General features: G+C 43.3%; 1 protein-coding gene across 4 annotated transcripts; it reads right to left on the bottom strand.

The window, feature by feature from the left end:
* LOC122543378 (nectin-4-like) lies at positions 1 to 26,837 on the bottom strand. 4 transcript variants are annotated; one of them, XM_043682048.1, is made up of 8 exons: positions 26,730 to 26,837; positions 21,007 to 21,308; positions 19,683 to 20,051; positions 18,828 to 19,127; positions 6,945 to 7,232; positions 5,865 to 5,958; positions 1,375 to 1,465; positions 1 to 886 (listed from the first exon to the last, which is right to left on the bottom strand). In XM_043682048.1, exons 2-8 carry the CDS (start codon positions 21,047 to 21,049, stop codon positions 806 to 808), a joined length of 1,266 nt encoding a protein of 421 aa, XP_043537983.1. In that variant the 5' UTR covers positions 21,050 to 21,308; positions 26,730 to 26,837; the 3' UTR covers positions 1 to 805. The 4 variants fall into 4 exon arrangements, with proteins under 4 accessions (XP_043537983.1, XP_043537984.1, XP_043537982.1 ...); XM_043682049.1 differs by having other exon boundaries at positions 21,007 to 21,243; XM_043682047.1 differs by lacking the exon at positions 26,730 to 26,837 and having other exon boundaries at positions 21,007 to 21,871.
* Between the last annotated feature and the right edge of the window lie 1,014 nt (positions 26,838 to 27,851).

The raw sequence follows: 27,851 nt of genomic DNA, 5'->3' as shown, positions 1-27,851 counted from the left end.
GGCTGTGCCCTCAGGTCCTAATGTCTCCTTCTAGTGGAAACATCTTCACCATATCCACTCTATCCAGACCTCTTAAAATTCCAAACATAATGCACCTTTCTGCATTGGACAGTAAGTAGTGTTTGTTTGTAACGAACTCTGCCAGAGAGGGTCAGAGTACTCTGCTGTGGAGTACAATGGAATAACTGCTGCTTTCTGTTGATCCAGAATGTCTGGTTCATACATTGCTTCCCATTTTGCTCTGCGGTTTAATGGATTTAAAATAGACAGCAACAATCAAAATATCACAACCGTAGAAATTGTGCCAGTTTTTTCTTTGCAATCTTTGCTGTAGGTTTGGATGTTCATGGACTATAGTCATGTATTTCAGCAGGTTAACAGACAATGATGCTTTGACGATAAGATTTCTTTAAGCAAAAAGTTCTTTTTCACTGAATAGGAACAAAAATGTTCAACGTGATTTGGCAAAAATGAGTTTATACTGAACTCCAACAAACATCCGACTCTGACCAGGCTGGAAATGCGGAATAAAATAAACAGTTCTGAAGAAGTCATACCAGACCTGAAACGTTAACTCTGTTTCTCTCTCTGCAGATGCTGCCAGACCTGCTGAGCTTCTCCAGCATTCTTTGTTTGTTCCAACAGTCTGAAGTTTGTGACAGTAAAATAAAGCGTTCTAAGTATTCTATTCTCATTCTGCAAGGCGATGGTGTCGGTACAGATTTATGTGTTAGGGTATGGCCATTAGCATCAGCAGAAAATCTGACGGCACAACTCCGGCGCACTTTTGATGTTGGTGATGTTTTCAGAGTCTGATCGCTGCATACACAATGGGCTTATTCTGAGTAGTTTCCGTCAATTGCTGGCCAAGTGCATGAGAGTCACTCTGTAAAGTTAAAGGAGTTGAGTTCAGATATGGAGCTAATTTTAACGTGACCTGAAGGTGGTGATAGTGTGCTCTGCGGACCAGAACACACTGTTATCCCTATAAATGTCCTTATGTCCCTTGTCTGGGAGATGACCACTACAGGGCACTGAGGCCTGAACTCAACTTTTCATTGTAGATTGACACAAACAGGCAATGCACCAATATGGGATCACATTTGGCCAGTGTGATTCGAACATATTAAGATGCAATTGCTTTGTCTTAATACAAAAAGAAAATCTTCCATTCTTAGCCATCGTCTACCCCCAAGTTAATTGTTCCTGAATTAAGCCCTGCAATTCCCATCACCATATCTGGTTGTGCACATGCCCAAAAGGACTGTAGCAGTTCAAGAAGGCAGCTCACCACTACCTCCTCAGGGGTAATTACGGGTGGGCAATAAATATTGACCCAGTCTGCAAAAGAAAAGGAAGCTCAGTATCATTTACCTCAGTGTTTGTTGACAATCGTAGAGAACTATAAATTATGAAATCATCATCATTCATTCTGGCGTCAAAGGAGGTCTCTTCCGACTTCTTCCTGAATAAAGACAGATACATGCATTTCTCAGAATGACATCTTGAACCTTAATCAAATATAAAACATTTTGGGAAGGAATACTGGACTCAAAATATTAACTGTTTCTCCATTCACAGATGCTGCCAGAATTTCTCCAGCAAATTTCAGTTTTTGTGTGTTCTAGAATGTACTGGGTGTGATCAAGAACAGCAGAATGTCAGGAAAAGGATTTTCTTGCTTACAAAATATACCAACTATATTTAATGGCTTGTTAAGTGAGAGGTTGGTCAGTTCAGTTGCCTGGACAGCTAGTTTGTGATGTGGAAGGGAACCAATAGCATGGGTCTAACTCCTGACCCCACGGCTGAAGTCCCCATGAAGGTGCTCACCTTTTTGACCTGAGGTGTGGTGACCCTCAGCTGAAACTGCCATTAGCGCTCTGTCTCAAGTGGGAATACTACCTGCTATGTGGTAAAGATCCATTTGTTCTTATTCCCAGTTCCTGGTCTGAGTCTGACAACCAATTCTCAATCCGTGACAGCCTATCACCCCCATTTCATGTGCAGTAATCCTACCCACCAGCCTCTGTTATGAGACCTCATCAAAACCCTTCCTCAAATCTAAATACACCACATCCACTGGTTCTCCCTGATCTATTCTAGGGGATAAATCCTCAGAAATCTCCAGTAGATTAGTTCGGCATGATATCCCTTTCATAAGGTCATGCTCATTTTGTTTAATCCCACAAATGATGCTGAAGTCTTTTAGCAATAAATTGCATTTCCCCCACTTCTAGGCTAACAGGTCTGTGATTACCTAGGTGTTTTTTCTGTCTCTCTCCTTTTTAAATAGTGGGGTTATGCTTATCACACCTCAAGCTGTAGGAATTGCTCCAGTATCAGTAGAATACTGCAGGATGGCCACCAATGTATTTCCAGGGTCGGCTCCTTAAATTCATTGCAAGGAGATTATTAAGGCCTAGTGATTTATCAGCTTTTAACCCCAATCTTTTCTTTAGGCCATTTTCCTTTTAACTCATACTGATCTTCTTCAATTCCTTCCTCTCACTAGTCCCTTGGTTCTCTAAGCTTTCTGGGAAAATATTTGTGTTCTCTTTTGTGAAGTCAGAACCAAATTTGTGTCTGAATTATCTGACATTTCTTTGTTTCCATTATAATTTCCCACCTTTCTGATTGCCTTTGCTGATCGTTATCTGTTCACACATTTGTAGAAGCTTTTAAATCCATTGTTATTTTTCCTGAAAGCATAATCTCATACTTTACTTCCCCCACTCTTAAACAATCTTTTTGTCCTCTTTTAATGAATTCAAAATTGTTCCCAGTCCTCAGGCTTGCTGATTTATTATTTTGGCAATTATATTTGTCTCCTTCCTTGAACTAATTTATTTTGTAAACTATAGTTGGGTCCCCTTTCCTTGCGCTGGACAGGAATGAATAATTATTGCAATTCATACATACCTTCCTTAAATATTACCCATTACTTATCTATTGCTGGGCCCATTTAGTAAGGTTCCCCAATCCATCAATAAAAACTCATGCCTCAAACATTCATCACAACCTTTATTTAGATTCAGGACCTTCGTTTCAGATTCACCTTCTTCACCCTCCAGCTTAATGAACACTTTTATCACATTATGGTCACTCTTCCCCAAGATCCTATACAGGAAGATTGTTCATTTACCCTTTCTCATCGCCCACGACCAAGTCTAGGATAGCCTGCTCTCCAGTTGGTTCCACAACATATTGGTCTAAAGATTCATGCATGTACACCGTAATAAATCCTCTTCCACAGTATTATTACTGCTTTGGTGTATCCAATCTCTGTCAATTGAAGTCACCCATGATTAAAGTTGTATTCTAAGTGCATGCATCTTTAATCTTCCGTTGACTGTCTTCCCTGACATCCTGACTGCTGTTTGGAGGCTGATAGAAAACCAAAACTGTCTGCCCTTTGGTGTTTCTTACCTTCACCCAGTTAAAATCTGCATGATAATTTTCAGAGCCAGTATCTTTAGTTACAATTCACCTTTTTATTAACAGAGCCACCCCAGCTCCTTTTCTGATTTGTCTGCCCTTCCTAAATGATACATTCGCTTGGAACTTCCGTTCCCATCCTTTGGCCATTGTGCAGCCAGGTCTCTGCAATTCCAAAATGATCGTTGCCATGTGTATTTGTTTGCCTTGGAGATTTATGTAGTCTATTGTTCATGTTTGACACATTGCCTTTACACTTGTACCTTTGCTAGCCATAGAATCCCCACAGTGTGGATACAGGCTATTCGGCCCATCAATCCACATCACCCCTCTGAAGTGCAGCCCACCCGCCTACACTATCACCTTGCCTTTCCCATGGCTAACCCACCTAGCCTACACATCCCTGAACACTACAGGGCAAGTTAGCATGGCCAATCCACCCTAACCTGCACATCTTTGGATTGTGGGAGGAAACCCATGCAGGCACAGGGAAGAATGTGCAATCTCCACACAGACAGTTGCCCGAAACTGGAATTGAACCCAGGTCCCTGGTGCTGTGAGACAGCAATACTAACCACTGAGCCACTGTGCTGTTCAGCACCCTTCTTTTCTTCTGCCTTGCACTTTTGCTTCTTACTTTTCTGACTTTTGTCCCTATCCTTGTTCTCCCCTTCTCTGTCTCCCTGCCACTCCTGAGGTTCCTCGCTCCCTGCCGTTCCAGGTTAAACTTTACCTAACAGCATTAGAAAAGAGCCCACCACCTACATTCATCCCAGTCCTGACTGGATACATCTTCATCCAGTCTCACCTTCCCCAGAACTGCTCCCAAAATCCCAGGAATCTGAATCCCTCCACTGACAGTATTTCAACAGACACCTGTTATATCCTGCTACGTTTACTCTCACTAGCATGTGGCACTGATCTCGATATTACTACCTTTTGGGGTTCTACTTTTTAATCAATGACCTAACTCCTTATACTCAACTTATAGGAACTCATCTATTTTTTAAACTTGTGTCATTGGTACAGACACGTATCATGACCACTGGTTCTTCACTCTCCTCTTGCAGATTGCCCTTTAGCTACTCCGAGATAACTTTGACCCTGTCCATCAGGGAGGTAACATACCATCCTGAAGCCTCTTTGGCAGCTGTTGTACCACCAATTCCTTTGCCTTACTAATGAATCCCCTGTCACTCTAGCCCCACCATTCTGCTTCCTCCTCTCCTGTCCTGCAGAGTCACCCACGGTCCCATAGGCCTTGATCCTGTGACTAACCCCTACAAAGTCATCTCTCCTAAACAGTATCCAAATTTGTTTCTCTGTTAGATAGGGGGTGCACACGGGAACTCCTTCCTCTACTCTGCCCAGCGGTCACCCTTTCTGCCTGTTCAGTTTTTACCTACGGTGTGACCAGCTCATGGAATGTGCTGTCCATGACAACCTCAGCATCGCATATGCCCCTCAGTGAATCCAGCTGCAGCTCCAGCTCCGAAACGTGACCAGTCAGGAGCTGTACATCCTTACGTCCTTCGCATAGGAGCGGCACGGTGGCTCAGTGGTTAGCACTGCTGCCTCACAGCGCCAGGGACCTGGGTTCGATTCCAGCCTCAGGCGACGGTCTGTGTGGAGTTTGCACGTTCTCCCTGTGTCTGCGTGGGTTTCCTCCGGGTGCTCCGGTTTCCTCCCACAGTCCAAAGATGTGCAGGTTAGGTGAATTGATCATGCTAAATTGACTGTAGAGTTAGTCAGGGGGAATGGGTCTGGGTGGGTTACTCTTTGGAGGGAGTGTGGACTAGTTGGGCCAAAGGGTCTGCTTCCACACTGCAGGGAATCTAATCTAATATAGGGGGCCAGAGACACTGCAAGTGTCCATGACTTCCTACACACACAAGAGAGGAATATCACGAGAGTAAGCTCTGCTGCTGTGACTTCCTTTAGTGCAGTCATGTACTCATTCTCATACAGTGTACTTCATTCTGCAACTGTTTCAATCATTTTCACATCGTGTTACGAATTGCAATGCTTTGCTGCTCATGCTTGTACTGTGACCTAACGACAAGGAGGGTAAAGAACACAAATTCTCTGTCACCGTGCACTTCCTTTAAGCACTAAAGACCAGCTATGTACATCACATGACAAAATAAAACCTTCTGTGAGAGAACTCAGTAATGGCAAGAGATGATTTGCTCATTGAGCAGATGCAAACAAGAGATAACAATGCAAATGCAAACTATAATGCACCGACAACTGATTGAACCACACACCACCATCTCTATGTTGTAGATAAAAATAGTTGGCCAGGGAACTGGTGTCCCACAGACATCCTGCATTAACTCATCCAAATGTTCATTGTGGATGATAATCTCAGCACATTATTCACACGTTTGGGTGGAGAGTGAGATCTTATTCTGTTGAGCACTTACATCCGTAACTTCATGATGGCTGCAATCGCAATGAAAACACCGAGTCCCACTGTTATTCCTCCAACCATGAGGATAATTGTCACAGACTTCCCACCTAAAATATGTAGAAATGAACAATGTTACACAGGAAGGAATTTTTGTGAATCAACAATCCTGCACCAAATTATGCTTCATGATGACACCATGATACAAAAGATAGATTAGGGACTTCACCTGTCATAACCTGTTTCTCCTTCTGTTACTGAGTTATGCTGGGATGCAAAAACATAGATAAACAACAAAATGTCATCTCCACATTCTGATGTACTGAACACATCTGAGAAAATCAAGGATTGCAACATGATCCCCAGGACAACGCACTGTTTGATCAACCATGGCCTTCTTCTGAGCAGCATCAATATTTTTCAATCAACCTGTCCACGGTTGCTGTGATCCACCTCTGGTGGGACTATAACCCAGGCCTCCTGGCTCAGAGGTACGGACACTACCATTGTGCCACAAGCACCCTCCTGAGCCCAAAGGACACATGGTCCAATTTCACGATAGAGCCTAATAGACGTTCGTAAGATTGAGACAATGCTATTCAGAGTGGGTGTTTTGATCGTGACCAGATAGATTGGGCATCAGTCTGAGCAGGTTACAGATACGTGAGCACGTCCATCGAGGTAGACTGCACAAAGTAGCATACAGTGAAATAACATCAGGTATTCAAAGCAAATGTTTTATCTTCCAGCACCACTGCTGTTCAAACAATTTAATTGCACATGGCCCTTGAAAATGTCAGAAGACAGAAACATAAATTGTTTAATGCTGTTCAAGTAATGGACAGTAGTCCATAATAAGCTATGGATTCAGTCTACACCTGCTGAATGAAGCTGGTGTTTGCTGACACTGATAAAGTTCATATATAGTTTTTTTTATTCATATGTGGGATTTGGGCATCACTGGCTGGCCAGCATTGATAGCCCATCCCTATTTGCCCTGGAGAGGGTGGTGGTTAGCTGCCTTCTTGACAGGTTTATCACAAGTGATGGACCAACTTACATAGAAGTAGTAAAAATGGATAAACTCAACATGTACCATCAGAGGGGAGCTGATACTTGCTCGTGCTATTGCCATGCTCATTGGTTGCAACACACGCGATCACATCCCCAGTTTGATTTGGATGATCATGCATCAGCGAGAGGTGCAGACTGGAAGTCCTCTCGTCCCATGTGTCGGCTTCTCCAACTGAGCTGTTCCCACGGATCATTCTCCCATTGGTTGCCCATGTCATGTTGGCTGGTGGATTGGCTTTGGAGGTGCAAGTGCAATTTATCCAATGCTCAGATATGGTGCAGATCGGGCCTGCCATTATCACGGGTTTATCTAAACCAAAATAAACAAAAAAAGAATCTTGACTATCAGCATAACGCCAAGTCAAGGAGGATGTTGAATGAAATATCAGTTTGATATGTACACGAGCTGAAAGGGCAGAGTCATATACATCAGAACGAAATAACCTCTCAGGGTGACTTGGTAACTCACTACATTATCCTCATCACAGTTAACCACATCATATAACAAAAACATATTTTACTCAAAGAACATTCATTACAGACAGGTTTCATTGTGCTCAGGGATTTATGGTTGTTTCCTGAGAGGAATCAAGTTCAAAATGTAATTTATCTGCCATAAGCAAGCAACTGGAACCAGTCAGTCATTTCTTTTAAGATCGTCAACTTGATTTACTTCTATCCCTGGATTTACTCTTGCTAACATCTGCTGGGAAACTGGACATTCAGGTGTGCCTTCTGCTGATCTCGATGTTACAACAATTTCAGATAAACCTGTTCAGAGGTGGCATTACACACCTCTGGAACAGGTGGGACTTGAACCCAGGCCTCCTGGTTTCTCTGTTATTCCAGCAAACTGATCAGAAGAACATGGTGTACAAAGATAGGAGCAGTAGGGGACCATTCACGCCTGCAAGTTGTTCCCCTACCTATTAATACACTAGAGGTTCATATTGGAGCACAGGTCTCAATTGTCTGCATTGACTCTCCTATACAATGGCGTCATTTCAAAGTTTAAGTTCTTTAATGTTATTGGTGGTGGAAATTGCTCGGATATATGAAAACTTGATGTGTGCACTAAATTTAAGCTTGCATGAATTCAGTTTTAGCCAAAGGGAAGATGATTACGAGTGATTCTTCCTGCTCACTGGGTTTACAGGACACTCAGAATGTCATGCACTGAAATTCCCTAATCTTCATCATTCATCAAATCATCAGTACCACCTTTCTAAACAGGCAATCTTTGACAAATGATATGAAAAGTTGATCAAATACTTTGTAATTGGTTAATAGCTAGATTTGGAATTGTTAATGTCCATCTGTGCTCAGTCACCTTCTTCAGGAGACATGGAAGAACGCCTCATCTTCTGCGTTGGTACTGGGCCTCCTCCACTGCCAAATCCTAGCCACCCGACAACTGGAGGAAGAATGCCTCATCTTCTACCTTGGGACCCTCCAACCACATGACTTCAAAGTCGATTTCACTAGTTTCCTCATCTCCCCTCCCCCCACCTCATCCCAGATCCAACCCTCCAACTTGGCACTTTTGTCTTGAACTGTCCGACCTGTCCGTCTTCCTACCCACCTCCTCCCTCCGCTCCAACCTATCATTGTCACTTCCCATCTACCTAATGCCTTCCCAGCTACCTTACCCCCAGCCCAACCCCCATCCTCCTACTTATCTCTTAGACCCCTTCTTGATGAAGGGCTTATGCCCGAAATGTTGATTCCCCTGCTCTTAGGATGCTCCCTGACCTGCTGTGATTTTCCAGCGCCATACTTTTTGACTTCATTAGGAGACAGTATTTCTGACCCTGAAGTCCATATTGTGCAGGTTTAATAAGGCTTGCCCTTGTCCTTCTGCTCAGATAAGCGGATTTATTCTGTCTCTCTAAATGTGCCACTTCGTAATTCCCTTCAGCATTACATTTCTAACTCAATGCCAATATAATTTGCAGAGCAAAACCAGAGAACCCTGGAGAAATTCAGCAGGCCTCTCAGTATCTATGTCAGAAGAAACACAGTTAATGTTTCAAACCCAACACAACTCTTCTTCAGAGCTGAAAGATGACAGGAAATGACTGTTTTTTTGTTTTATATTTACTTTTGAAAGAGAGATATGGGGAACCAATGTATTAAAGGCCCAGTGCAAGAGACAAAAGTGTTGTTAATGGCGGTGAAAGGAAAGATGCAAAATGGGTGTGAAAGGGAAAGAGTGGGCCCTCCCCACTGACAACAAAGTAAAGAGGAAAATGTTTGAGAGGGTGTTAGGGGAAAAATGCAAGAAAAAAAAGCTATGACATTCCATATTGAGGCTTCAAGACTGTAAAGTGCATCAGCAGAATAGGAGGTCGTGTTCTTTGAACTTACAGGGCCTCCTTTAATGAGACCAAACACAGACTGAGTGACTGCTTTGCCGAACACCTCCGCTCTGTCCATAGCAGTGACCCTGACCTCCCAGTTCCTTACCTTTTCAATAAATCATCTTGCCCTCTCTCAAGCTGACATTTCCATCCTGGGCCTGCTACAAAGTTTCAACAAAACACCACACAAGCTCCAGGAACAGTGCCTCATTTTCCACTTCGCTGTGTAACAGCATCTAGGTATCATTAATGACTTCCATAACCTCAGAAACTGACCGCATGATACTTGTTCTCCATCGACCATACAACACGCCCCCACCTATTCCTCCTTCCCCCTGCAAGCCATATAATGTTTCTGTCTTGTTTAGTACCCCGAGTAGACAGGGCATAGTCTCTCCCTTTCCCGGTAAATTAAGATTGATAAGTCTCTCTCACCACCACTAACAAACAGTTTTTCTATTGCATTGGACCTCCACATCATCTGTTCCACTTGCCCCTCCCCCACCACTGACAAAGGTACATTAAAAAAAACCTTCCTCAACATATTTCAGTTCTGAAGTAGAGTCATGTTGGACTCAAAATGTTAAACCTGATTTGCTCTTGAGAGAGAGAGAGAGAGAAATGTTGCCAGACCTGCCGAGTTGCTCCAGCATTCTCTGTGCTTCTTTCAGATTTCCAGCATCCGCAGTAGTTTGCCTTTATTACAATTTATGGAAATTCATTTTACACAGGGAGACAGTGATGCAGTGATAAAATTACACAGATACTGCCCCAAGTTCTCAGACTAATCCTTTGCAACACTGTGACAAGTTTCACCATGGTGACCAGTGGAGTCTGAACTTAACTAATCGGATCGAATATCAAATTGCTCTCATCAATGGTGATCACATTATCGAGTGTCATTAAAAAAAACCCTCTCTGTTCCATTCTTGGCCTTTAAGGAAGGAAATTAGTCATCCTCACTGAGACTAACCTACAGGCCCCTTAAATACCCACCTTAGAAGCAATGGACAATAAATATTTGCTCTGCCAGTGACACCCATGTGAAAAGCCAAAGCTGTTATTATTTTATTTAAAAGTTTTTTGGAGTATCTGCTGTTTTCAAATTTTGAAAGCTTTTTACTTCTGAATAAATTAATGTACAGTAAGTGGGCTTCCCTGGTAATCAGAAAGATGCAATCACCACATATACATCTCCCATTGTACCTCATTAAACTACTTTGCAAAGTGGCCAATTGTTCCAATTTATTGTGGTTATTGATTTGGGAGGGGGGGGCAACTAGACAAACAACAGATGACACTGTACAAGGCTCATGCAATCTGAGAATATGCTATAGACTAGCATATACTAGAGGACAGAACACGAGCAGCTTTTTTTTAGTAAGAGCGTCTATCTTTTTTTATTATATTGGATTCATCTAATTTAGTTTTTAGTTTGCAATTTACATTACATTGGAACCTGCAGTTTCACATCTGCAGTAGCTAGTTTTAAGAAAGGATTATTTGTCAAAGATTCATTGTGAGAGCAATGCAATTAAGTACACATTCAAACCGGATTTCACAAAGTTAGTCAGCTCAGCCTTTTGCATTCTAAGCATGTAAAACTAGCCAATTTGGTGTGACTTAACACTTGAAGAGTGATTTAAAATAGAGTGCAAGGGTTAAGCACTTGAGGGATGTACGTGGAGGAGTGAAAAGAGGAGCAGAGGGGTGAAAAGTCAGAGGTGTTAATAGTAAACAGATCATGACCAGAATGGGTAGCAAGGATGAATGGAGGAATCAACAAACAAAAAAGACATTAATTTTGAAAGAGAGTCAGAGAATCAAACTAAAGGCATCATTTCTGAATTTATAAAGATTGCAAAAGAAAAGGGATGTGTGTGCAAGTAGAAATCAACAAGTGCAATATGGTGATAATCACAGAGACATTGCTGCAGGATGACATGATTGGCGAACTGAACCTGAAGGGTATAGGGTATTTAGGAGTGATAGGAAAATCAGAAGCAATGGAGTGTTGGTTAATGATGATATTAGCAAAGAAGAAAGAAATGACCAGTGTTTGGGAAACCAATGTATATCAACAACTTGGGTTGAAATGAGAAATGGCAAAGACAAGAAGTCATTCATGGGAATGAGGTACATGACCCTAACCTAAACTGCACAGTATTGTGTGACATAAAGGAAGAAATAATGATAGCTTGTTTGATATAAACCAAGATAATCATAGGATATTTTAATATACATATTGACTGAGAAAAGCCAGTTGGAGAAAAGCAGCTTAGAGGAGGAGTTCATAGAATGTTTTAAGGATGGCATCTGAGAACAGTATTGGAGATGACCAGAGAGCAGCATATAATAGATGTGGTATTATGTCATAACATCAGATTAACTAATGATCTGATGTTGAAGGCAACCTAAGATAGCAGTGATCATAACATGATTGAATATTACATTTAATATGAGGGAGAGAGGAGTGGGTCTGAAACTACTTCTCCAAACTTGAATTCAGCACAGTCATGATCAGGTGAAAGCACAGCTGTCTCATAGAATTGGCAGATTAAGTGAAAGGAGAGGTTAATAGAGACACATTGGTATACATTTAACGGGCATTTCAGAATTTACAGAACAGATACATTCCAATGAACAGAAACGAATCCAAGGCAACATATATAATTGTGCAATGATCAGGCGGCATTTCAGAATATAAAATGAAACAGAAAATAATGACTAAGAATTAAGAAGGGGTTGCAATATTCAAGACAGAAATAAAGTTTACCAGAAACATAAAAACAGAGAGTAAGAGGTTTCAGAAATATTTAAAGAAGAAAAGAGTTAACACAGTCAGTGTTAGTCCTATAGAAATGCGGATTTGAGAATTAATGAAGGAAACTAAGGAAACAGCTGATGAATGGAGCAGGCCCTTTTCAGGATTCTTCATGACAGAGGATACAAGTAACATGTCAGAAGCATCAATGAATCAGGAAATGGAAATGAGTGAGGAACACAAGAAAATCACAATCAACAGAATTGTAAATGAGTACATTATTGGAACTGTAACCTGATGATAAATTGGCCTTCATCCTGGCCTTTTAAAACAAATTGCTGGTGAGATCGTAGGGACGTCGGATTTAATTTTCCAAAACTCCCTTGATTCAGGGATGGTCTCATTAGATTGGGTTACAGCAAATGTAACTTCTTCATTCAAAAAGAGGGCGTGATAGAAACAAGACCAATGATCTTGACATCTATCATGGGGAAATGATAGAAGCTATTCATAAATAGGTTGCAGAATGTCACTTGTACAAGTTCAAAGTAATAAAACAGAATAAAAATGTTTATTCTGAAAGGGGAATCTCATTTGACCAATTTATGGGAGCTATTTGAGGAAATAACAAGTGCTGCGGATATCAGGGAACCAATGGTTTATACCGTATTTATATATTCAGAAGCTGGTTTATAATTTGCCACATCAAGGGTTAATGTGGAAAATGCAAGATAGAAGATTGGTGGCTGACAGGAAGCAGACAGCAGAGGTAACTATGTATTTTTATGATGTAATGAGTAGTGTGCCATAGGAAGTCGTGCTGGTACTTAAAACACTTAAAATTTCTATAAATGACTTTGATGACAGGAAATAAGCTAGAGTTAACAATTTTGCTGAACACACAAAGAAAACCAAGAAAGGAAGTTGTGAGGTGGAGACAATAAGCTTCCAAACACATATTATTCGGTAAACTAAGTGGGCATGGTGGTGGCAAATCAATTATAATGTGGGAAATTGTCCATTTTGGCAGGAAGAATAAAAAAAGCATACCATCTAAATGGGGATATTTTGCAGAAGGAGAAAGTGAGGACTGCAGATGCTGGAGATCAGAGCTGAAAATGTGTTGCTGGAAAAGCGCAGCAGGTCAGGCAGCATCCAAGGAGCAGGAGAATCGACGTTTCGGGCATGATCCCTTCTTCAGGAATGAGGAGAGTGTGCCAAGCAGGCTAAGATAAAAGGTAGGGAGGAGGGACTTGGGGGACGAGCTTTGTAAATGCGATAGGTGGAAGGAGGTTAAGGTGAGGGTGATAGGCCGGAGTAGGGGTGGAGGTCAGGAAAAAGATTGCAGGTTAGGAAGGTGGTGCTGAGTTTGAGGGTTGGGACTGAGACAAGGTGGGGGGAGGGGAAATGAGGAAACTGGAGAAATCTGAGTTCATCCCTTGTGGTTGGAGGGTTCCTAGGCGGAAGATGAGGCACTCTTCCTCCAGCCGTCGTGTTGCTATGGTCTGGCGATGGAGGAGTCCAAGGACCTGCATGTCCTTGGTGGAGTGGGAGGGGGAGTTGAAGTGTTGAGCCACGGGGTGGTTGGGTTGGTTGGTCCGGGTGTCCCAGAGGTGTTCTCTGAAACGTTCCGCAAGTAGGCGGCCTGTCTCTCCAATATAGAAGAGGCCACATCGGGTGCAGCGGATGCAGTAAATGATGTGTGTGGAGGTGCAGGTGAATTTGTGGCGGATATGGAAGGATCCCTTGGGGCCTTGGAGGGAAATAAGGGGGGAGGTGTGGGCGCAAGTTTTGCATTTCTTGCGGTTGCAGGGGAAGGTGCCGGGAGTGGAGGTTGGGTTGGTCGGGGGTGTGGACCTGACGAGGGAGTCACGGAGGGAGTGGTCTTTTCGGAACGCTGATAGGGGTGGGGAGGGAAATATTTTGCAGAAGTCTGAAATGCACAGGGACCTGGGTGTCTTCATGCATGAATCACAAAATGGCTAATGTATAGCCGCAGCAAGTAATCAGGAAAGGGAATGGCTATCGTTTATCATGAGGGGAACTGAATGCAAAAGTCGGTACATTAGGTTTCAGTTATTAAAGACTCTAGTGAGACTGCATCTGGATGACTGGAATCAGTATTGGTCACCTTATTAAAGGAAGAATGGAATTGTGATGGAGGCAATCTGGGGAAAGTTCATGGGCTAACACCTGGGATGGAAAGGTTGGGCAGGCCAGGCTTGTTTCCAATGGAGTATCAAAGATTCATCATGATACTCGTGAGGGTATGGATTGGTGTGAGAGGTAGAGTTTTGTTCACTGTGGGGTTGAAAGGTATCAGAAGTGGGAATGAATTCGATTTTGAGGCTACAATTAGATAAGTCATGGTCTTTTTGAAAAGCAATGAATTCTTGATGGACTGAATGACATAGTCCTGTTCATGTGTACAGCAAACGATGTGGTGGAATTCACATTGATCGCTTTAAACTCAGAGCTGGGTCTCGGAAAACTGTTGTTGGAGAACTGCTGTCTGCGCTGTGTTTATAAATTTATTTTAACCTGATAAAAAGACATCAGGCCACTGTGCGCTGTGTTTTTGGAGGGGGGGGGGGGGAGGTGGGCTGCGTTGAGAGAGGATGGAAAAACTCGCTTCATTTCTGTGAAATGGAAGTAAGCCTGTGACCACAGGTGACTCGGAAGACAGAGGCTCATCAATGAAACAGAGTTAACGCTTCGAGTCCAGCAGGACTTCTTCAGAAATAGACTCGAAATGTTAACTCTCTCTCTCTCTCCACAGATGCAGCAATCGCTGTTTCTCTTGCAGTGAAAGTGCAGATGGTGGGGGCAGACCGGAGTGACACTGAGAAAGCTCCGGAAGAAAGGCATGGCACATCAGCAGGAATAGGAACCATCATCACAGCTCTGGGAGTAGAGCTGAGAGGGATCAGGTTTTTTTGGGAGAGTATCATTTCCTTGTTACGGGAAAGGTTTTAGGTTGTGAAAATTAAATATTGTCCATCTTTTATTTAATCGCTGCTTGCGAAGTTGAGATTGTTTTGTTTTCAAAATATTGATCTCCACACATGGAAACAACACTGAGTATCATGATACACCAACAGCTGTTGAAGTAATGATGTGGGATACGAGCTAGAGAGGGCCTGCCATAAACTCACTGATAGATTTACAACACTCACCCATCATAAACTGGCATGGGTGGGAAAGCACTATGACAATGATGAGCTGACCTCCCTATACATTAGCAGGAGAGAGTCTGTATTTAAATTGGGAATGAATAATTCCTATTCACACTCGGTGGACATTGCTTCAAAGCTAATTCACCGACATAAAACGTGAAACAAACACACCCAGCAACACCATCCCTACACCCAGTTCATTGCTATGTGCTCGTTGTTGAAGGTGCTTTGAGCGGTGGATAGTGTGGAGGGCTGTTGCAGGTTGCAATGGGACATTGACAGGATGCAGAACTGGGCTGAGAAGTGGCAGATGGAGTTCAAACTGGAAAAGTGTGACGTGATTCACTTTGTAAGGTCGAATTTGAATGCAGAATACAGGGTGAAAGGCAGGATTCTTGACAGTGTGGAGGAACAGAGGGATCTTGGGGTCCATGTCCATAGACCCCTCAAAGTTGTCACCTAAGCTGACAGGGTTGTTAAGAAGATTGAAGTTTTGGGCAAAAGCCCTTCATCAGGAATGATTCATTCCTGATGAAGGGCTTTTGCCCGAAACGTCGATTTTCCTGCTCCTCATATGCTGCTTGACCTGCTGTGCTTTTCCAGCACCACTCGAATCTAGGCTCTGATCTCCAGCATCTGCAGTCCTCACTTTTGTCTAGCAGGGTTGTTAAGAAGACATATGGTGTGTTGGCTTTCATTGGCAGGGGGATTGAGTTTAAGAGTTGCGAGGTTATGGTGCAGCTCTCCAGAGCCCTGGTTAGACCACATCTGGAATATTGTGTTCAGTTCTGGTCACCTCCTTATAGGAAGGATGTGGAAGCTTTAGAGAGGGTGCAGAGGAGATTTACTCGGATGCTGCCTGGACTGGAGGGCATGTCTTATGAAGAAAGGTTCAGGGAGCTAGGGCTTTTCTCATTGGAGCGAAGGAGGATGAGAGGTGACTTGATAGAAGTGTACAAGATGATGGGAGGCATAGATGGAGTGGACAACCAGAGACATTTTCCCAGAGCAGAAATGGCTGTCACAAGGGGGCATAGTTTTAAGGTGATTGGAGGAAGGTTTGGGGGAGATGTCAGAGGTCAGTTCTTTACACAGAGAGTGGTGGGTGTGTGGAATGCACTGCCAGCAGTGGTACCGGAGTCAGAGACATGAGGGACATTTAAGCAACTCTTGGATAGGCACATGGATGATAATACAATCAAAAGGTGCGTAGGTTAGTCTGATCTTAGAGTAGAGTCATTGAGTCATAGAGATGTACAGCAGAAAACAAACCCTTCGGTCCAACTCGTCCATGCCAACCAGATATCCTAACCTAATCTAGTCCCACTTGCCAGCACTTGGCCCATATCCCTCTAAACCCTTCATATTCATATACCCATCCAGATGTCTTTTAAATACTGCAATTGTACCAGCCTCCACCACTTGCTCTGGCAGCTCATTCTGTACGAGTACCACCCTCTGTGTGAAAACGTTGCCCTTAAGTCCCTTTTATATCTTTCACCTCTCACCCTAAACTTATGTCCTCTAGGTTTGGACTCCCCCATCCCAGGGAAAAGACCATGTCCATTTCCCCTATTCATGCCCCTCATGATTTTATAAACCTCTATAAGGTCACCCCTCAGCCTCTGATGCTCCAGGGAAAGAAACCCCAGCCTATTCAGCCTCTCCCTATAGCTCAAATCCTCCAACCCTGGCAACATCCTTGCAAATCTTTCCTGAACCCTTTCAAGTTTCATAACATCTTTCTGATAGGAAGGAGACCAGAATTGCACGCAATATTCCAACAGTGGCCTAACCAACATCCTGTACAGCCGCAACATGACCTCCCGACTTCTATACTCAATGCTCTGACCAATAAAGGAAAGCATACCAAACGCCTTCTTCACTATCCTATCTACCTGAAACTCTACTTTTAAGGAACTATGAACCTGCACTCCAAGGTTTCTTTGTTCAGCAACACTCCCGAGGACTTTACCATTAAGTGAGTCCTGCTAAAATCTGCTTTCCCAAAATGCAGCACCTCACACTTATCTAAATTAAACTCCATCTGCCACTCCTCAGCCCACTGGCTCATCTGATCAAGATCCCGTTGTACTCTGAGGTAACTTTCTTTGCTATTCACTACACCTCCAGTTTTGATGCTATCTGCAAACTTACTAAATATACCTCTTATGCTCACATCCAAATCATTTATATAAATGACAAAAAGTAGTGGACCCAGCACCAATCCTTGTGGCACTCCACTGGTCACAGGCCTCCAGTCTGAAAAGCAACCCCTCCACCACCACCCTCTGTCTTCTACCTTTGAGCCAATTCTGTATCCAAATGGCTAGATCTCCCTGTATTCCGTGATCTCTAACCTTGCTAATCAGTCTACCACGTTTGCCAACCTCCAGTCTTCCGGCACCTCACCTGCAACTATCGATGATACAAACATCTCAGCAGGAGGCCCAGCAAACACTTCCCTAGTTTCCCACAGCGTTCGAGGGAATACCTGATCAGGTCCTAGGGATTTATCCACTTTTATGTGTTTCAAGACATCCAGTACCTCCTCCTCTGTAGTATGGACACCTTTCAAGATGTCACCATCTATTTCCCTACATTCCATATTTTCCATGTCCTTCTCCACGGTAAACACTGATGCAAAATACTCGTTTAGTATCTCCCCCATCTCCTGTGGCTCCACACAAAGGCCGTCTTACTGATTTTTGAGGGGACCTATTCTCTCCCTAGTTATCCTTTTGTCCTTAATGTATTTATAAAATGTCTTTGGATTCTCCTTAACCCTATTTGCCAAAGCTATCTCATGTCTCCTTTTTGCCCTCCTGATTTCTCTCTTAAGTATACTCCTACTGCCTTTATACTCTTCGAAGGATTAACACGATCTCTGCTGTCTATACTTGATATCTGCTTCCTACTTTTTCTTAACCAAACCCTCAATTTCTCTCGTCAGCCAGTATTCTCTGCACCTACCAGCCTTTCCTTTCACCCGCACAGGAATATACTGTCTCTGGACTCTAGTTATCTGATTTTTGAAGGCTTCCCATTTTCCAGCTGTCCCTAAGGATAACAGGGCGGCACAACATTGAAGGCCAAAGGGCCTGTGCTGGACTGTTCTATGAGAATGAGGACCCATTCTGATTCCCAGGCAGTGCTACCATCTGTCATGTGGAAATCATGTTCAGATTAAGGACTTGAATGCATTTGACTATTTTCGGGATTGATTATTCTGAAGTCCCAAATCACGCACCAATTCATGGGTTATTTGTCGTAGAACAGACGACGATGCATGTAGAACAATTTCGCAACAAAGGCTAAAGAGCCACTTAATTCTTCATAAAGTTATCATTGTCCAACTTGACAATGGAGCTGCTATCTCATTAAGGAGAAGCAACTGATTGGTGGTCTAACTAGATGGTCACGCACCCCTCAGGAGAGGGGGCTTAATCCTTTATGGCAACTTCAGCTGATGTGGGAATAGAACCCACACTGTTAGGGTTAGTCTGTACCAGAAACCAGCCATCCAACTGAGCTAACCTACAGCCAGTAAAAAAAAAAGCTGGGTACAACATCTAAGAATGACGATCTTTGAAACAAGCACTCACACTTAACCTGCAAGATGAGAGTTTCAGGAGAGGAAATTTGGAAGCTGTCGCTTGTAATTGTACATTTGAGCATTGTCCCGTGATTGACAGCTGATGGAATCAATGTTAGCACGGATGAAACTGTCCGAGAATTCGAACTTTCATCTTTTCCTTCGGCGTCCCATTGAAGAGGAATTGACTGGTTGTGATAAGTCCATTTCAATTGTAGGTTGCCATTCGGGCAGTTCTGACTGACCGAGCATTTCAATCGTACAATTTGGCCTGCAATAATTTCTCCAACATGTGAAATGGTTGGTTTTTCTGTAAGTGAAGCAGGGAAGGTCTGTTAGAATGGTTTGTCTTTTTAAATGCGAAAGAAGTTTTCAACTAGATCAGCAAAACAACATTCGGTTTTCTTTTTTTCAAATGATACGTTGATCTTTGTTTTCGGATGTACATTGCAAGGAGCTTGCTATTCTAAACAATTCCTCGGAGTGATATAGCAACATCATGGATCTGTGAATATTATATATTCTCCAACATTAATCCTTAGTTTACTTTCATCATCATTATTCTGTTTAATGTCCTCTGGTCTCTGGTTCCTGTCTCTCTTGTTTTAGCAACAATTTGAGAGCTGATGGGGGTCCCGAAACGTTAACAGAAACTGAAGTTGCTGGAAAAGCTCAGCAGATCAGGCAGCAGAGAAATCAGAGTTACCGTTTCGGGTCTGGTGACCTTTCCTCAGGACTGAACTCTGTCTCTCTTCGTCTTATTTGAGATCGTCTGGGACATTAGGATATTGAGCAATTTGAAATAGCAAGGATTCAAAATGAAGTACTTGAACGAGAATAGTAAACAAAATACAGGCACACTCACCTGAAACAGAGATATTGAACTCAGAATGTTCAGTGACGTTGACTTCTGAAACGAATACCAGAATGACTTGATAGGTTCCCTCATCAGTCTTCCTAATATCGTTTAGGAGAAGGGAGCATTGTGTTTTTCCAAAGTCACCAGTGAATACAACCCTCCCACAATAGTCACTCTGTTGGTTGCTTGGATGTTCTGAATCATAAAGGACCGAGGCACTGGGCTTCATAGCATTAACACCTTTTTTAATCCATATTGCTTTTCTGTAGGTATAATTGATCGTATGATCAAAAGTACACTGGATTTCTACACACCCACCAACTACAGCCAAGGCATGTTCTGGCACTATCACAGAACACTGATCTCCAGAAATACCTGAGAAATCAAAAAAATACAATTGCTTTAGTTAGATTTTTTTTTAAATGATTGCAATTCCTTAAACATACTTCAGTGTTAACAATCGCAATCACAATTGAAGACCATAAGACATAGGAGCGGAAGTAAGGCCATTCAATCATGGCTGATGGGCATTTCAACTCCACTTACCCGCATTCTCCCTGTAGCCCTTAATTCCTTGTGACATCAAGAATTTATCAATCTCTGCCTTGAAGACATTTAGCGTCCCAGCCTCCACTGCACTCTGTGGCAATGAATTCCACAGGCCCACCACTCTCTGGCTGAAGAAATGTCTCCGCATTTCTGTTGTGAATTTACCCCCCCCCCCCCTAATTCTAAGGCTGTGTCCACGGGTCCTAGTCTCCAGGTAAGGTATTTTGCAAAACCATTCGATAATACCAAGGGTGGTTACTAAACTGTTCACTCGTGCATCGATTCCATGTCCGATTTATAAGTCAACTATACGCACACTTAAAACTCAACAAATATGCAGACCCATTAAAAATCAAGCTCTGCAATATTCAGTGAAGTTCATGATAAGTCAATAAAAACACAACAGAAAAAAAACACTAAATTGCCCTTAAATAAATTCAAACATGAATTTCAATGTTAGTTACTATGTAATAGAACATACGCTGCATCCAAATGAAAAGACCGATAGACAGATAAGCACATTGAATTATAACTGCTAAGCCCGCTTCTACATTCACGAAGTGTCTATCTCTTTATATTCACACAAATGATCAATGAAATGTGCCTGAGAGAATATCCTAAACAAAAACAGAAATAGCTGGAGAACCTCAGCAGGTCTGGCAGCACCTGTGGAGAAAAAAAAAACGTTTCGAGTCCAGTGACCGTTCTTCTGAAAGGAACAATATGCCTAAATGACCGAAATTAACGCCAGTGGACCATTACTGAAAGGTAAGAAACATACCTTCTGTCAATATCAGGAGGGAAATGAACATCCAACTCCTCATGACGAGAAAGTGGGTCCGATCTCACTGAATATATGAAGAAATTATTTCACAACAAGCACCGTACTTCATTCTAACTGGCGGTGTCACCGGGAATTTCGCTGGGAATCACTATCAGATCTCGTGGCAGGCAAGACATCTAGCCCTCCTCACGACATTTTTCCACTCCGTTTCTTGGTAGGCAAATTGCAGCTCCTCTGCAGAAGACATCTTGCTGCTAAATATGTTGTTCTTGCAAGTTGAGCAACTCATAACATGGAAGCTACAAAATAAAATAAACAACTGCAGGTGCCGGAGATCTGAATAATAATAAACAGAATAATCGAGTTGAGGACTATCTGTGTATTCAGCAATTCTTCAGAACGTGCTTGGCTTGGTTTCCATAAACTCCAATATATAAAGCCCGCGAATCCTTTACGTTTTGATGACCGCGCTCCAATATGACCTGCCACATGTAACGAATTTAGTTAAAAAAAAACCCTGTAAATAAAACTGTGCAGAAACAAAAACAGAATTGCTGGTGAAACTCAGCAAATGTGGGCAGGATTTGTGGAGAGTCAGAAGGGCCACTAGACTCGGAACGTGAACTTTATTACAGGCTGGTTTGGCTTCGAACTGCGCAGTCGACCTGTTCCCCTTTGTTGACACTCCTCGTATTCATTTCCAACAAAATGGAACCACTTTGCACCTCCATGCATTCAATTCTATCCGTCCATCTCCCAATTAGTCCTTCACGCTTTCTGTGTTGTCCGCCTTTGAACATTGTCCTCTTAACAGTTCTCAAGGTCTCCCAGTTCTGGTTTACTCCGCTGTTTTGGGATTTTGCTCACCACTTCCCCACTCCCAATGGATGTCAAACTAATCAGAGAACCCCCCCACCCCGCCGACAACAACCCCGAAGACCCTCGAGATTTTCCCTCGTTCAAAAAATACAATATCCACCACTACCTTCAGCCTATTGACCCTTACTTTCTTCCATACGTCCTACAACTGACTGTTCTATCAAACCGAAGGCTCCTGTGAGGACCGTAGTCAAACGTTTTCTGGAGATTCTTTCTTCTTTTCTTTTTGCAAACATCAAACATTTTTTTTTAAATTCAGCCAAGTTAGATTTTAGTCAAAATGTCAATCTTGAGTTGCATGAAATGTTCCAAAGTAACTGTTACGTTTACCTCTGGTTATTAATCCTGATGTTCCCCCATCAATGGGGGTTATATTGGTGAGACAAAAGTTGCTGGTCATATCGTTACAACTTTATTTTTCATCAATTGTGTAGTATCTGCACTTCTCTGTTAACAGGCAGCACTTCAATATCTTAAAATGACTTATTTTTGTCAATAAATAAATTTGGCCGCGTTTCTCCTACACTCATTGCATCCTTAGAGCCTCAGAACTGGTATTATACGCCTCTGGAGCAGGTGGGATTTGAGCTCCAGGCTCCAGGGAAAAACACTACCACTGCGCCACAATAGCCTTAGCTCCGCAGGGTAGATATTCCCCGAACCAACCCTTTCAGAGGTGTTACCACAGACCTAAGGAGCAGGCGGCACTTTTACCCTGGGTCAAAGCTAGAGACACTACCACTGCTCCACAAGAGCCATCCCCAGTCTCTGGGGTCTTATAACGCAAGAAAAAAATAATTCATGATGCACCCGAGGCATTTGATAGAAACAAAATCAAACAATCATGACACTGCCACTGGGAGATATCGGCCAAATGTACTTCCACATAAACCTGTTGGACTATAATCTGGTGTTGGGTGATTTTTTTTAACTTTGTCCTGATGAAGGGCTTATGCCCGAAACGTTGACTCTCCTGCACCTCTGGATGCTGCCTGACCGGCTGTGCTTTTCCAGCATCACACTCTTCCATCCCAACAGGGGCACCTCCACATCATAGATATCGGCCCAGATGACCAAAAATTGAACCAAAGAGGTCACATCTCAGAAATGTGCTAAAGGAGAGATACAGAGGTAGGGACAGTTGCCAGAGTCTGGTATTTCGTGAAACAATGGTGGTGCAATCGCTATTGGAGGATGCACACCGTGACAGAATCATTGCAGCGCAGTTACCTCTGAGCTCCCTACGATTGGAACTGGAACTGGAAAGAGAGAGAAAACCAAAACGCATGGAAGGATTGGAGAACGACCTTACAATGCTGTGATTCAGGTATTGTATGGCCCAAAACCAACGTCGATCAGAAAGCACATGTGCAAGTGGAAATGGCACTTGCAAGGAGTAAAGGGAAGACGGTGGGACAGATGCCAGGTTTGTTTTGCAAAGTAGTAAGTTCAAAACAGGCAGAGAGAAGGTAATGCCCAACAGATAGACCACCGAAGGATTTAAAGGAAGCAATATGATTGAGTTCAAGATATAAAGTTTCAGACCGAACACCAACACGAGGTTCAAAAGCAGAAATTGCTGGCTCTGTCGGGGGGAAAGCAAAGTTAGCATTTGGGGTCCAGAGACCCTCGGCAGGATTTCACTCTCTGAATGATAATTCTGCTTTCTCTCCCTGGATGCTGCCAGACCTGCTGAGCTTTGTCCAGCAATTTCTGCTTTGTTTCTGATATTCCAGCAGTTTATTTTTATTATTGTTATTATCGACGCGAGGGTAGACCTTTCTGTCAGTCTCAGACAGGACACGATGTAGATACATGGATCCATCTCCTGGACAGGGAGATTGACATAGTCAGCAATTGGTGAGCCAAGTGCCGGTAACGGACTCATTGAATGACACCAATCCTCCCCAACAGGACCAGACCTGTGGCTCTCACAGAAAGCTTACAACCGGACAACCGTGAATTTTCAGCTGACATAGTGTGTTTGTCTCGGAGAAAGTGAAGACTTGAAGATGCTGGAGATCAGAGTCGAGAGGGTGGTGCTGGAAAAGCACAGCAGGTCAGGCAGCATCCGAGGGAGCAGGAGAGTCCAGGTTTCGGGTAAGAGCCCTTCACCAGGGTAGTGTTGGTCTACACTATCTCCAATAGGCATGGCCTGCATTCACCTCCATTTTCATCGCAACGCCATTAAATATAAACTAACATCAGGGTGGGCTTCTAACTTCCCGTAAACTACTCCATCGAATCATTCAAACACCCTCCTATCCTTCCGAAAATGTTGTCAGCAGAACCGAAGACAACAATATCAGCTGAAGCAGGTATTTACACAGGTTCAGCAGAAGTTACCCGTTTCTGTCCTGAACAACGAAGTATCTAAAACCTATGTTTCATTAACTGTTCTCGACATGCGCTCGCAGTTCCTAGTTCCATGGAATATGCACGAATTTTGGAATAATATCTAACATTGCCTCGTCCCATCACTGCGAAATTCTTTGAATTACACCTCACCACGTATTAAATGCGTCTCTCCGCGATTCTGCTGCTATTTCAGTCCTGCCCGAATTGCTCAATTATCATTTAAATAAAATGCCTTACACGTATAACACAGCAGTCGGCTAACCGAACTGAAAATGACCCAGATTTAAAAATTATTTGTGGAGGGAGCAAAACGGGATAACACTTCGACCTTAATACAGTCACACTTAACGGTTTTTAACCAGAACAGCTCATGCTAATCCATGATGGAACTCAATTCTCTCATTTCTCGCAGGTCATAAATCAGCTCCAGTAAACCTTTTCTGAGAGAAAAGAAAGATTTCTCTCCAGTTCAATGAAGGAGCACTAATTTCAGAAACTGAACAGGTATATAAAGGGAAGGTAAAGCCCGAATGGACCTTAGGGCGGCTCTCTCATTAGGGAGAAACACGGGCGACGGGGTGGTGGTTTAACCTGGGGGTCATCGTGCCTCAAGGGAGGGGAAAGATTGGGAAAGAGAGCTCTTGATGCTCCCTTTAGTCAGTGTGAGAATCGAACCTGCGGGGTGAGCAGAAATTGGCAAACCGTAGAATCATAGAGATGGGCAGCACGGAAACAGACCCTTCGGTCCAACCCATCCATGCCGACCAGATGTCCCAACCCAATCTGGTCCCACCAGCCAGCACCCGGCCCATATCCCTCCAAACCCTTCCTATTCATATACCCATCCAAATGCCTCTTAAATGTTGCAATTGTACCAGCCTCCACCACTTCCTCAGGCAGCTCATTCCATACACGTACCACCCTCTGCGTGAAAAAGTTGCCCCTTAGGTCCCTTTTATATCTTTCCCCTCTCACCCTAAACCTATGCCCTCTAGTTCTGGACTCCCCCACCTCAGGGAAAAGAGTCCACATGAGGAACATATATCCATTCCCCTCATGATTTTGTAAACCTCTATAAGGTCACCGCTCAGCCTCCGACACTCCAGGGAAAACAGCCCCAGCCTGTCCAGCCTCTCCCTATAGCTCAAATCCTCCAACCCTGGCAACATCCTTGTAAATCTTTTCTGAACCCTTTCAAGTTTCACAACATCTTTCCGATAGGAAGGAGAACAGAATTGCAAGCAATATTCCAACAGTGGTCTAACCAACGTCCTGTACAGCCGCAACATGACCTCCCAACTCCTCTACTCAATACTCTGACCAATAAAGGAAAGCATACCAAACACCTTCTTCACTATCCTATCTACCTGCGACTCCACTTTCAAGGAGCTATGAACCTGCACTCCAAGGTCTCTTTGTTCAGCAACACTCCTCAGGACCTTACCATAAAGTGTATTAGTCCTGCTAAGATTTGCTTTCCCAAAATGCAGCACCTGGCATTTATCTGAATTAAACTCCATCTGCCACTTCTCAGTCCATCTGGTCAAGATCCTGTTGTAATCTGAGGTAACCCTCTTCGCTGTCCACTACGCCTCCAATTTTGGTGTCATCTGCAAACTTACTAACTGTACCTCTTATGATCGCATCCAAATCATTTATGTAAATGACAAAAAGTAGACCCTTTGCCCATATCCCTCTAAAACCCTTCCTATTCATATACCTACCCAAGCGTCCTATTCTAACCAATCCTCAGGTAGCCAGAGAAATGTTCTCACTGAAAGAACAGGTCAGAGGTTGGGCGTATTCTGCAAAGTAATTTATTTCCTGTCCACTCGAATCCGCCCCACCAGCTCCAAGTCAGGAATGAGATGGAATCGTCTCCCTTTTTCTGGACAAGCGTGACTCAAACAACTTCCAAGAAACACCCAGAACCCACAGCCTCCTGCTTTACTGCCATCACATGCAGCACCTTCGGCGTCCAATCCCTCCGCCACTGACACAGGAGTGTTCCTCAGTATCAACGTGAAAATCCCCATCAGCAGCAGGGTGGGTGCGCCTACGTGGAGAGTAATGTTGGAGAAAGGGTGAAGCCAGCAAGAATCACAGCACCCTGAACGAAGGCTCTGTGCTTTTTTTTTTAAAGAAACATCTAGGCAGGGTTGTAAAATAGCCCGTCGGTGTGAAGAACTTGCCTCCCAATTAACAACATTCCCATTTCTCCAGCCTGCTTGCTTCTCATTTATTCAGCAGGGACTTACCCGAGAGATGAAACTTTATTGCTGGAACAGCACAGCAGGTCAGGCAGCATCCAGGGAACACAGGAGATTCGACGTTTCGGGCACAGGCCCTTCTTCCTGAAGAAGGGCCTGTGCCCGAAACGTCGAATCTCCTGTTCCCTGGATGCTGCCTGACCTGCTGTGCTGTTCCAGCAATAAAGTTTCAACTTTGATCTCCAGCATCTGCAGACCTCACTTTCTCCTTACCCGAGAGATTCCTTGTCTACAGAATGGGCAAGATCAGTGCTGAGTCAATCTCCTCTGATCGGCATCTTGCATCTGCTCTCTGGTGTTAAACACGGACTCATTGCATCTCGAGCGAATCACAAATACAGCAACACCAAACCACAGTCACCCTCACAGGAACTGATAGCACTGTGATGTCTGGCATTAATATGTTAGAACTTGGTTTAACAGATACGTTCCCCAGCGGCAATGGTCTCTGACACATATCTCAGACAAATGGAGCTTTCTGGCACCGAATGCGATTGAGTTGGGGTTATGGAACCTCGGTTACTACGTTTTGCAGGCGAGTGGTTTCCTCACATTCACCCAAACATTGCTGCTGTTTTCGTCTCTGACAACAAAGATCGTTTGTCACCAAAGCGTTGGAAACCAAAAGGAGGTCATTATTTTGTCTTTGATTCATAAAGGTTTTATTTCCTGTCACGAAATGGTCCAGATATTTATCCCGTTTGATTCGATCTGACGTCTTTTTTGTAAAGGTGGTCTTGATTTTAAAATATATGCAAATACCTTTGCAAGATAGACTGAGCAGAACATAACGGTGCTCTGCACTGTTCAGTGTTAAAAAAAATAGAGCTGGTACATAATAGAATGTTCAAACATTTATATCTATCTTTAGCAGGGAGTCATTTGAATGAAATGTGCATATTATCGTTAAGGGAATGCAGTGTGGAAACAGGCCCTTCGGCCCAACTAGTTTACACCGACCCTCCGAAGAGTAACCCACCCAGACTCATTCCCCAGATTTAGCCCTCACTAATGCACCTAACTCTATGGACATTTTTAGCATAGCCAATTCATCTAACCTGCACATCTTTTTTAGAATCAAATCGGTTTTTAACTTAAAGTGGGGAGCTGAAAGAAAGTTATTACTGAAGGTTTCAGGCAGTTGATCGAGTTCACGTTGTTGCAGATTCAGCTTTAACCCAAATTGCTTGTAACATGACCCGCTGATTCATGCTGTCTACTGGTACAGTCAAACCAAGAGCTGAGGAGGCTGGAAATCTGAAAGGTAAACAGAAATCGCGGGAGAAACTCAGCCGGTCTGGCAGCATCTGTGCAGAGAGAGAGAGAGTTAACGTT

The sequence above is a fragment of the Chiloscyllium plagiosum genome, chromosome 43 (genome assembly GCF_004010195.1).
Source record: "Chiloscyllium plagiosum isolate BGI_BamShark_2017 chromosome 43, ASM401019v2, whole genome shotgun sequence".
NCBI lineage: Eukaryota > Metazoa > Chordata > Chondrichthyes > Orectolobiformes > Hemiscylliidae > Chiloscyllium > Chiloscyllium plagiosum.
Note: the sequence above shows the minus strand (reverse complement) of the source record. Positions and strands in the feature narration are given on the sequence as shown.

Bases quoted from the DNA above. Each gene is read 5' to 3' on its own strand.
- LOC122543378 (XM_043682048.1), bottom strand. From the start codon at position 21,049: ATGAGGAGTTGGATGTTCATTTCCCTCCTGATATTGACAGAAG. The intron at 19,128-19,682 runs GTGAGTGTGCCT...CTTCACTTACAG, and splicing joins GTTCAATATCTCTGTTTCAG to AAAAACCAACCATTTCACAT. The intron at 1,466-5,864 runs GTAAGTGCTCAA...GTCTTTATTCAG, and splicing joins GCCATCATGAAGTTACGGAT to GAAGAAGTCGGAAGAGACCT.